The 12,363-nt window shown below is 39.1% G+C and overlaps 1 protein-coding gene across 1 annotated transcript in view; it reads left to right on the top strand.

Moving 5' to 3' along the window:
• The window catches only part of LOC124605758 (UDP-glycosyltransferase UGT5-like), a 72,594-nt gene extending 60,433 nt beyond the window's left edge, over positions 1–12,161 (top strand). Inside the window, exon 7 of the mRNA XM_047137644.1 lies at positions 10,135–12,161. Within this exon, the coding sequence (XP_046993600.1) occupies positions 10,135–10,411 (277 nt within the window). The 3' untranslated portion in view covers positions 10,412–12,161. The remainder of the gene's footprint in view (positions 1–10,134) is intronic.
• The last annotated feature ends 202 nt before the right edge of the window (positions 12,162–12,363 follow it).

Raw genomic sequence — 12,363 nt, 5'->3', positions numbered from 1 at the left:
GAAGTCACCATGGTCATGGAACGAGTCAATACATGAAATCATAACACGATAGTAGAAACAGATAAAATTAAATATAGGAAACATATTCAGGCGACAAGTCGTAAGTTAAAATAAAGAAAACCAACAATGTAACACTGGAATTTGCTTAATTTTTCAGCTCTTCCAGGAGCTCCTCGACAGAATAGAAGGAGTGAGCCATGAGGGAACTCTTCAGTTTAGACTTAAAAGTGTTTGAGCTACTGCTAAGATTTTAAGTTCTTGTGGTAGCTTATTGAAAATGGATGCAGCAGAATACTGCACTCCTTTCTGCACAGGAGTCAAGGAAGTGCATTCCACATGCAGATTTGATATCTGCCTAGTATTAACTGAGTGAAAGCTGCTAACTCTTGGGAATAAGCTAATATTGCTAACAACAAACGACATTAAAGGAAATATATACTGTGTGGGCAATGTCAGAGTTCCCATACTATTGAATAGTGGTCGACAAGAGGTACTCGAACTTACACCACACATAGCTCGAACAGCCCGTTTTTGAGCCAAAAATACTCTTTTTGAATCAGAAGAATTACCCCAAAAAATAATACATACGACATAAGCGTATGAAAATACGCGAAGTAGATTACTTTACGTGTTGAACTGTCACTTATTTCAGATAGTGTTCTAATGGTAAGTAAAGCAGCATTTTGTTTCTGAACAAGATCCTGAACATGGGCTTTCCACAACAGCTTACTATCTATTCGAACGCCTAGGAACTTGAACTGTTCCGTCTCGCTTATAATATGCCCATTCTGTCTGTTCAAAATATCGGTTCTTGTTGAATTGTGAGTTAGAAACTGTAAAAACTGAGTCTCACTGTGATTTAGCATCAAATTATTTTCCACAAGCCACGAACTTATTTCATGAACTACATTATTTGATACTGTTTCAATATTACACACAAGTTCCTTCACTACCAAGCTGGCGTCATCAGCAAACAGAAATATTTTTGAATCACCTGTAATACTTGAAGGCATATCATTTATATAAATAAGAAACAGCAGTGGCCCCAGCATCGATCCTTGGGTAACGCCCCACTTAACAGTGCCCATTGGGATTGAACATCACTCCCACTCTCAATATTGCGGAGAATTACCTTCTGCTTTCTGTTCTTAAAGTAAGAAGCGAACCAACTGTAAGCTACTCCCCTTATTCCATAATGGTCCAACTGCTGCAGTAATAGTTTGTGGTCAACACAGTCAAAAGCCTTCGTTAAATCAAAGAAAACACCTAGCATTCGCAAGCTTTTATTTAATCCGTCCAAAACCTCACAGTGAAAAGAGAATATAGCATTTTCAGTTGTTAAACCATTTCTAAAACCAAACTGTACATCTGACAGCAAATTATGTGATTTTAAATGCTCCAGTAACCTTGTACATACAACATTCTCGATAACTTTAGCATACACCGATGGCATAGAAATAGTTCTAAAATTGTCAACATTATCCCTGTCTCCCTTTTTATAAAGTGGCTTCACTACCGAGTACTTTAATCGGTCAGGAAACCGACCACTCCTAAAGGAAAAGTTACAGATATGGCTAAGTACTGGGCTAACATACATAGAACAATACTTCATTATTCTGCTAGATACCCTGTCATATCCATGAGAGTTCTTGGTCTTTAGTGATTTAATTATTAACGCAATCTCCCTCTTGTCAGTATCATGGAGGAGCATTTCAGGTAACAGTCTCGGAACACTTTCTTCTAAGAGCGCTATATGATTCCCTGTTGGGACTAGGTTTCTATTTAGTTCACCTGCTATATTCAGGAAGTGATTATTGAATACTGTTTTAATTTTATCCAGAGACTTAGCTATTCTATCTGCATATCGCATACTTTTTGCCTTCCTAATAACATTTTTAAGCGCGTTGGAATACTGTTTGTACTGGGCTGCTGCATTTAAATTTTGATTGTTTCTAACGTTTTGATATAATTGCCACTTTGTTCTACAAGATATTCTTATCCCTCTAGTCAGCCACCCAGGATGCCTGTTTGTGCTAGTACCCAGTTTTGAACGTTCTAACGGAATGCAACTTTCAAAGATCACGAGAAAAGTCTTGAGGAAAGCATTATATTTATCGTCTATGTATCAGCACTATAAACATCTTGCCACTCTTGTTCCTTGATAAGGTTTACAAAGGTCTCTACAGCAACTGTCTCAGCTTTTCTAAAAAGTGGATAACTATATTTAACATGTGTTGCAGCACAAAGATCTTTTAGAGTTAAAATTTGCACATCATGACCTGAAAGGCCATTCACCTTTCTGCTAACAGAATGCCCTTCTACAGTAGTAATGAGGAATGAACAAAAATGTTGTCTAAGGTTGTTCTACTGTTCCCTGGCACTCTCGTTGAGAAGAATACGGTTTGCATAAGATTATATGAATTAAGGAGGTCTACCAGCATGCGTTTCCTTGCACAGTCACTTATACAATTAATATTGAAGTCACCACATATAACTAACTTTTTGTATTTCCTATAAAGTGAGCCAAGAACCTCCTCTAGCTTTAGCAGATATGTTTTGAAATCAGGGTCTGGGGATCTATAAATAACAAGTTAGAAGTTTAGCTCCACTAATTTTAACCACACCTGCGCAGCATACAAACACCTTTTCAGTGCAGAACTTTGAAACATCAATTGACTCAAATGGGATGCCGTTTTTCACATACATGGCTACTCCCGCACACCGCAAAGAGCTCATGGAAAAGCTGCCAGCCAATCTGTATCCTGGTAAAGGAAGCCTCTGAATTATCCCCTTATTTAAGAAGTGTTCAGATATACCAATAATTTCAGATTCAACATCTATAAGCAGTTCACTAACTTGATCTCTAATACCCTGTATATTTTGTTGAAATATACTAATTCCCTCATTACTCGGATACCTAAGCTTTGTCGAAAGTGGTTCCTTTGTTAAAATACCTTGCAGCTGACTTCAATCTAAAAAAGGTGCAGCTCTAACACCCACTACTACAGGAATTTTCCCATGAGTGATTCCACTACCCCCACCTATGCTGTCACCTATAAGCTTTGCCAACCTCCCCTTCCCATGTCTGTTGAGGTGCAGGCCATGTCTAGTGAATCCCATTCTGCTGATAGACTCCACCGACACCACTGAAATGTGACCCATGCCTTCTGTCATCAGCGCACCCCCAAGTCTCATGTTATTACACCTGACGGTTGTATTAAGTTGAGGCCGATCGTGACGCTGAAACAGTCCCACGAAATGCACATTCGTGTTGCCAGTCTGAGTGGCTATCTTTTCCAGGTCACCATCTATGTCATACTCCCCATTCCTGTCAATACTATTACCAGCCCCACCCACAATCACTACCTCATCCTCTTTAGTAAAATCCCTACATAACCCCCCTATGTTAACAGTCACTTGAGTCAATCCTGCAATAGGCCTCACAATGCTGGTGACCTGGTACTCACTGCCCAACACTTCCTGCAACTGCTGGCCTACACCTCTGCCATGAGAACTACCTAACAGCAGAACCTTCTTCTTTCTCTTAGACTTTGCAACTGTCCTAGCCACCGTAACTGCTGAGGTCTGCTGCATACTTCCTACACCTACAACTACTAAAGATTCCTCTCCACTAGACTCTGAAAGTTGGTCATATCTATTAAAAACACCAATAGTTAAACTATCTGAAAATCTCCTTCTCCTAGCAGATCTCTTACCAACAGCCAGCTCCCATTCCCCTACCCCTTCTCCCTCCTCATCCTATGTAGCTCCTCCTGTGCGTTTTTCAACTGCACCTGAAGGGCACAGATTTTCCACTCATGTTGTTGTTGTTGTGGTCTTCAGTCCTGAGACTGGTTTGATGCAGCTCTCCATGCTACCCTATCCTGTGCAAGCTTCTTCATCTCCCAGTACTTACTGCAGCCTACATCCTTCTGAATCTGCTTAGTGTATTCATCTCTTGGTCTCCCTCTACGATTTTTACCCTCCAAACTGGCCCTCCAATACTAAACTGGTGATCCCTTGATGCCTCAGAACATGTCCTACTAACCGGTCCCTTCTTCTAGTCAAGTTGTGCCACAAACTCCTCTTATCCCCAATTCTATTCAATACTTCATCATTAGTTATGTGATCTACCCATCTAATCTTCAGCATTCTTTCGAAAGCTTCTATTCTCTTCTGGTCCAAACTATTTATTGTCCATGTTTCACTTCCATACATGCCTACACTCCATACGTATACTTTCAGAAACGACTTCCTGACACTTAAATCTATACTATCTATGTTAACAAATTCCTCTTCTTCAGAAACGCTTTCCTTGCCATTGCCAGTCTACATTTTATATCTTCTCTACTTAGACCATCATCAGTTATTTTGCTCCCCAAATAGCAAAACTCATTTCCTAATCTAATTCTCTCTGCATCACCCGACTTAATTCGATTACATTCCATTATCCTCGTTTTGCTTTTGTTGATGTTCATCTTATACCCTCCTTTCAAGACACTGTCCATTCCGTTCAACTGCTCTTCCAAGTCCTTTGCTGTCTCTGACAGAACTACAATGTCATCGGCGAACCTTAAAGTTTTTATTTCTTCTCCATGGGTTTTAATACCTACTCTGGTATTTTCTTTTGTTTCCTTTACTGCTTGCACAATATACAGATTGAATAACATCGCGGAGAGGCTACAACCCTGTCTCACTCCCTTCCCAACCACTGCTTAACTTTCATGTCCCTCAACTCTTATAACTGCCATCTGGTTTCTGTACAAATTGTAAATAGCCTTTCGCTCTCTGTATTTTACCCCTGCTACTTTTAGAATTTGAAAGAGAGTATTCCAGTCAACATTGCAAAAAGCTTTCTCTAAGTCTACAAATGCTACAAACTTAGGTTTGTCTTTCCCTTATCTTTCTTCTAAGATAAGTAGTAAGGTCAGTATTGCCTCACGTTTTCCAATATATCTACGGAATCCAAACTGATCTTCCCCGAGGTCAGCTTCTGTCAGTTTTTCCATTCGTCTGTAAAGAATTTGTGTTAGTAGTTTGCAGCTGTGACTTATTAAACTGATTGTTCGGTAATTTTCACATCTGTCAACACCTGCTTTCTTTGGGATTGGAATTATTATATTCTTCTTGAAGTCTGAGGGTATTTCGCCTGTCCCATACATCTTGCTCACCAGATGGTAGAGTTTTGTCAGGACTGGCTCTCCCAAGGCTGTCAGTAGTTCTAATGGAATGTTGTCTACTCCCGGGGCCTTGTTTCGACTCAGGTCTTTCAGTGCTCTGTCATACTCTTCATGCAGTATCGTATCTCCCATTTCATTTTCATCTACATCCTCTTCCATTTCTATAATATTGTCCTCAAGTACATCGCCCTTGTATAGACCCTCTGTATACTCCTTCCACCTTTCTGCTTTTTCTTCTTTGCTAAAAACTGGGTTTCCATCTGAGGTCTTGATATTCATACAAGTGGTGCTCTTTTCTCCAAAGGTCTCTTTAATTTTTCTGTAGGCAGTATCTATCTTGCCCCCAGTGAGATAAGCCTCTACATCCTTACATTTGTCCTCTATCCATCCCTGCTTAGCCATTTTGCATAATAATCAGAACTGCTTTGTTGTTCAGATCTGCAAATGTAACAGCTAAACAACAATTATCGTCCAAATTACATCCCGTGCTAATCGAACTAAAAATTTTAACGGTTTACAAGTCGGTAAAATGCTTCATTCTGACCAGGCATTAAAATAAAACAGAAACACTGCCCCCACTAGGCGGATTATGTGTAGTACAAATATAAATGTAATATTACTTTAATATATGAAAATGACTGTAATTGAATATTTTAATGCTATGGTATGTTTAATTGTAAATAGAGAACGTGTATAATGTAAAATAGTGCTTAGGACTGGGGGGAATCCCCGAGAATGAGAACAGTGTACAGATTGAGCGCGTAATACTGGCGGTAGAAGGTAGTTGGCGTAGCTCTGAGGCAGAACAAGTGTTAAGTGGCATAAAAGTGACTGCAGGTGTCTGCTACGGTAACGTTGCTAACAGACCAGATTAAAACCGAAGAAACTGCAAAAAGGTGGGAATTTAGGGAGATGGGACCTGGATAAACTGAAAGAACCAGAGGTTGTACAGAGTTTCAGGGAGAGCATAAGGGAACAATTGACAGGAATGGGGGAAAGAAGTACAGTAGAAGAAGAATGGGTAGCTCTGAGGGATGAAGTAGTGAAGGCAGCAGAGGATTAAGTAGGTAAAAAGGCGAGGGCTAGTAGAAATCCTTGGGTAAGAGAAGAAATATTGCATTTAATTGATGAAAGGAGATAATATAAAAATGCAGTAAATGAAGCAGGCATAAAGGAATACAAATATCTCAAAAATGAGATCGACAGGAAATGCAATTATTATTATTATTATTATTTGGTGTTGCATTTCCCACAACTTTTCGCAGTCACTCATGCATCTTTCTATACTTTCCTTTTCTTTGCTCGTATGATTCTACGCAATTCATGATCACCGTTTAATCATGTAGTTTTTTGGCATTATTACCAGAATCACTTCTTGAAATGTATTAGCGATTGGTACATGTTCCATACTTCCCACCTTAAGTTCACGAACTACTAAACACGCTGGACATTACCAAGGGTTTTATTTTTCACGTACAGGCAGCAACAGCTTAGTCTTATGCCAATTTTGAAAACGTAGTTTCAAGTCTACTGCCACTCCCGTCCCTACCTTGAGACTTCTCACAGTTTTCAGTTCCCAAAGATTCACTATGTTTCTCTTTGTTATCATCGTCATTACCACTTCGTCTTTTAGATTCAACGATTATTTTAACTCCTTTAGCAGTATTCTCAGTATACTAACTGCCAATGTTTAATCACGTTCCCGGTAATGTATTGCTATTCAGGAATGACGAAATTTTGCTTTGTTTGAAGGATGAGAGGAAATTCCATAGTTCTTCCGCAGCCTGCACGCACTCAAATGAAAAATAATGTTAGTTGCCTCGCAAGCTCGCGAATAACGGATATCGGAACTTACGTTAGGTTAAAGCAACAATGACAGCGCGAGATTGAAGATTCTGTGTGAAATGTTTTGAAATGTTAAAACAAATAACGTCTTTTCCAAAATTAATGAGCAGGCTTGTTATGTTAAAATAGTGACAGTTTAATAAAACTTTCTATGTACAGATCTACAAATTTAAATTGAATGTTAAATTTTATATATCCAGTGAACGAAAAAGAAAAACATCCCTGGCTTGGATAGGTGATTTAAAGTCAGAGGATGGGATGATTTGAAAGAGAGGGGAGGGAAACCCCTATCATTCCCTGCAGTTTACACACAGCGACGGCCTGACAGCAGTAACCCGCAGTAAAGTGGTCGCTGATTTGACGCGTATTGCTTTCTGGATGGCTTCTTGACGAGCAGATATTCCCCGGTGTCACGTACTCTACTGGCCCCAATGCCATCAAAGCGTCAAGCATACCGCTAATGCTATCAGTCATTGACCAAGTGGTATGTTGGTGTACCGAGATGGGTGTGGTGGTGAAATGCTGCTCTGGCTATTTATAGCAAGCCGTGGGATTACGGTAATGAGCACTCGCACGGTCGTGTATCACAAGCCTGCATTGTGCGCAATCTCTGGGTAACAATGTGGAGCACTAAAATATATTATGAATTAGGATTTCAAAGCAAATGTTTCTATAGCCCATGTGTGGTGGAAAACTAAAGACCTGCTTTGGGCCAAATGGGGTTTCCAAGAAAATGTTTGTATAGCTCATGTGTGATGGATAATTAAGGGCCTTCTTGTGGTGCTCTAAAGTAAGTAAGTTACTTGTGGGTTCACCCACATGAGACTAGGTGGTTATTGTTCACGGCTTGAAATAAAGGTGTAATCTAAACGGTAATCAGGAAGACAACAAATACTGTGCAAGGTTCGCAGAAAAATCTGATATATGTTCCGTTATGCTGCTAATAATTTAATAAATTAAACAGCAGCTACTGAAATTTGTTAGTAACAGAAAAAAGACACTTTTCGTCATTGTAATGTAATGGTTACCGACTACTTTGTACAAATGTAGAGCCCTCAATGGATGCAAAAGATGATTCTACTAGGAATAACGATGGAAGAGGTTTAATTACATCTTAGATTTAAATGAACCAAACAGAATACACGCAGAAGTGCATTCCGGAAAGTATTGCATATATAACTGTTAGTATCTACAAAGTAACCATCTTCATACACAATTTTGTGAGGAACTAATACGTAGAATCTGCACTCCATTTGCTATTTTAGATAGAGAAGTGAGCCAGTCAAAGTCTGCTACCATTTCGGCAAACATATTACAGGTGAGGCGAAAAGTGATTCCCTAACTACTACACTGGTTGGTGAATAGAAAACTCTGCTGTGCCGGCCGATGTGGCCGAGCGGTTCTAGGCGCTTCAGTCAGGAACCGTGAGACCGCTTCGGTCGCAGGTTCACATCCTGCCTCGGGCATGGATGTGTGTCATGTCCGTAGGTTAGTTAGGTTTAAGTAGTTCTAAGTTCTAGGGGACTGATGACCTCAGATGTTAAGTCTCATAGTGCTCAGAGCCATTTGAGCCAAACTCTGCTGCACTATCATCAGTATACCATCTGTTCATGTTAAGCCCAGTTTGAAAGATACAAAATGAAACGGGCATGAATGCAGACTGCAGTGAAAATGACTTTGTCAAAATTAAGCTCAGTTCATACGCCTCAGGAAACTCTTCAGGTCCTGTCCGGTTAGACATCATGCGTGGCGTTGTCCGAGGCACTACTAACACTTGCGTTCTTGAGGCTGGGCGTTCTGGCTTGCCTAAAGAAGTATTGGGAGTAGCTTACTGAAGAACCGACTTCAGTTGGCAAGCTCAGCTACTTCTACAGCTTCACCTTTCTAAGCAAAATTTTATTTAATTGACAAAAACATGGCTATTCTCCACCTAATATCCCCTACTAATTTTTGTTGGGGCACTATAAATTACAGAACTTTACATTCACTGGGGATCATACTTTCGTATACTTTCTTACATCTTTATCAATATGATTATGATAATATTACTTGTGTTACCTCAGTTTTCAGATTTCATTATGTGTACACATCAGCTCAATACTTTCTGAACATGCATAAAATTTATGTTTTCGTAACTGATTACAATGAAAGATTTGTAATGTCTATTTAATTCACTTGTTTTTACTAGTAAATATTTTTTTGCTTCAACACCATTTTCATATCTTTAGATATTGATGCATCTACCATTCATGGATGTTTTCACTGTGCAATTTACTAACTTACCTCATATTTTATGCTATAATAATGAGTATGAAGCTGACCAAACTTTCTGAACAACTATATTAATTGTTATAAATGTGATTTAAATTAGAGTTTTGTGATTTTTCTTTAATTCACTCGATTTTCTAGTAAGCAGCATTTTGTTTGTTTCTTTGTCATATTCTGTCGTTTCCCATAGGATGTAAACCCTGTTTCTGGATCTTTCCTAAGCCCAGTATCTTAACTAATCCTTTTATCATACAATGATCGTTGTTAAACACTCACATTCCGGCTTCAGTATTAATAGATGCAAAAGTGATTTACTTACTAATATGACCCTTCTTTTGCAAATTATTTTTCGTAACACTTTGTTACCCTTAGGGTACCTTCCTCTGCTATCTAATTTCTGTATTTACTTTCTCATATTCTTATATAGCACCACAACTCAGTCATTTGAAGCTTTAGTCTTCTCTGTTTCAGTTAAGTATAATACAATGTAGGTGATATTTTCAAACTTCTTAATCTTAATGTGATTGCCAAGATGAGGGTTGTGATACTAAATGAGTCTCACATTCACAACGCTGTGACTGACACTTTGATTGTTGCTCGACATGGTTACGAGTGTTCCATTAATTCAGAGTGACCAACATGATTTATAGGAGTGCTACAGAAATGTTGTAAGTCTGGTGGTCCTTTTCTAGTTCTACTTTTATGTGTTGTACTAGGTGTTGTGTGTATTCTGTTTAGTTAACCAACAGCAGCAACTGTAAAAGTTATGACATTTTCTCTCTTTAAAAATGTTTCTGTGATAGTAAGCAAGTGAAATTACACCCCTGTATTTACTGCTTAGCTATCGGGAGAACATGGAGCGCTTCTCAGCTGTGTACCGCGAGCACCAGGAGACGTCGCTGGACAGAGCCGTGTGGTGGATCGAGTACGTGATACGCCACAAGGGAGCTCCGCACATGCGTAGTGCAGCCCTCGACCTGAGCTGGTGGCAGCTGCTACTGCTCGACGTCATCGCGTTCGTTGTGGTGACTGCCAGCGTTGCTCTCTACGTCACCTACAAGGGAGTCAGCTACGTAGCGAGGACGCTAAGTCTCTCTCGAAAATTGAAAAGTTCGTGAGCCGTTCAGAGGTCATAATGGGATGACGACAATAAAATTCCACAGTTGTTTGCATAACAAAAGTGCAAAATCTATGAAACAGAAATAAAGATTTAATGGTCAAATCCATAATTCGCAACTGTGGGCACTTCGGTCTCATTACCAAGTGTCAAAATTATTACCAAGTGTCTCGCTGTGTAGGCAGTGATCCGCAGGTTGAACAGTTTTCAGTGGAATTGATTATAATTTTCGTGAATGTGTGAACATACTTGTGGATAAAGACAATCAGACCCATCCCCCGACTGTTCATTCTAAGTGTAAATACAGTCATTGAGTTAGGGAGCATGTTGTTCTCAAGTGTATCAGTTATATGTTTCCGCAAGTACAACGAGAATTGCATGCAGTGTCTCCTTCCCCAATAACATATTATCTTCGATATTTTATTTTCTCTTAACACTACTCCCTCCCTTTACGGACTGCACTGGTCTTCTTATCTGGTCAAGGACATTCCTTGCTGATGCTGCTTAACGATGAAAATCTACTCAGGAACACACAGCTAAATTCAGCGAATATGAAAGGAGCTGAAGGTAACCTTGAAAGGTGGGTGTTGTAGAGGACACATAAGTGACTGTACTGTATTGCATTGTACACAGACCACGAAAATATTGTTTTGAGACTGTATTGAACACAAAATGTTTTCAGACTTTCGGGATGCAAGTGTTTCGAATCTCTGCCTGGTCATCCAGACTTGAACTTTTCGTAGTCGCTCGAAATATCTTAAGCTTAAGATTTATGCCGGGACTATTTCCTTGAAATGAGCAGGTCCAATTTGATTTTCCTTTGTTCCCCTACCCGTGTTTGTGCTCCGTCTCAGAAGACGTCTGAGGAACGTTAAACCATAATCTTCCTTTGTTCCTTTATTTAGAGATAGTCCCCTCAAGAGGAATACAGCCAGTTTCCTTCCCTTCATGTACCCAAGTGAACCAGCACGCTTCCTGTAAGTGTCTTGTAATCAACAGGAAGTTAATCCTTTTTCCAAAAAAACTCATTGCGTTACTGAAGATGCTACAATGAATCAGACTTGTTAATACACATTCAGACAGATTTAAACATTTATATTTTTACAGTTCACATCTTGTCCATGTTCTTGGCCATTACAAGAGGCCACAAACCTATGTACCGACTACAAGTGTATCTTTCTAATACAATTTGTATTATTAACACCAGCCCGTGAAAAGAGGTATAATGGTAGTAACCCCATGCTGAGAGACACATTGCGTGTATCTGATCCTCGTAGTAACTCTTCATATGGTCATTTCACCCACAACTTTTGTAATATTCTATTTCTTGAAATGGCTGTGAAGTTTTGTTACGTTATTCTTAGTCTTGAAATGTACTATGTTGATACCTCTATAAATATTATTCTTGCTGGATAACCTAACCTGAATCAACTTAATTTTAACATAAACTAAAGTAGTTCCATATCTGCAACCCGCAACTGCCTACTTCTTCCGTGTAAGTAGTGTCTAATACAACTCCACTTTCATATCTATTTAAGTCTTAACGAAGTATGTACTGCGTTATTCTGCACCTCCTCCATGGAGCAAAAGTATTTTTGCAGCACTGTTGTGTGTTAGGCAGTCATATGAACACACTTTTGTTTTCAAACAGCACCTGTTTATGTTACTATGAAAACAATGCTGTATAACGGAAATGTATTTTTGAAAATTTATCCTGTTACTGTCGCCTAATAAAGATATCTTTACACAAATGTGTTTTCTGAGATTTTCTTATTTATATTTGATAAAGTGTGACATGAAGGGAAAAGAATCCAGTGTATGAAATTGTAGAATTACCAGCGGTCTTTAATTTCAAGCATTTTTATGTAATCTTTCGATCAGTTAAGAGCAACTTTAGGTAAGACTTTAAAAGACAAAAATAATTTTCACAGTTATAAGGTAGAGCAATGGTAC

The sequence above is a fragment of the Schistocerca americana genome, chromosome 3 (genome assembly GCF_021461395.2).
Source record: "Schistocerca americana isolate TAMUIC-IGC-003095 chromosome 3, iqSchAmer2.1, whole genome shotgun sequence".
NCBI lineage: Eukaryota > Metazoa > Arthropoda > Insecta > Orthoptera > Acrididae > Schistocerca > Schistocerca americana.
Note: the sequence above shows the minus strand (reverse complement) of the source record. Positions and strands in the feature narration are given on the sequence as shown.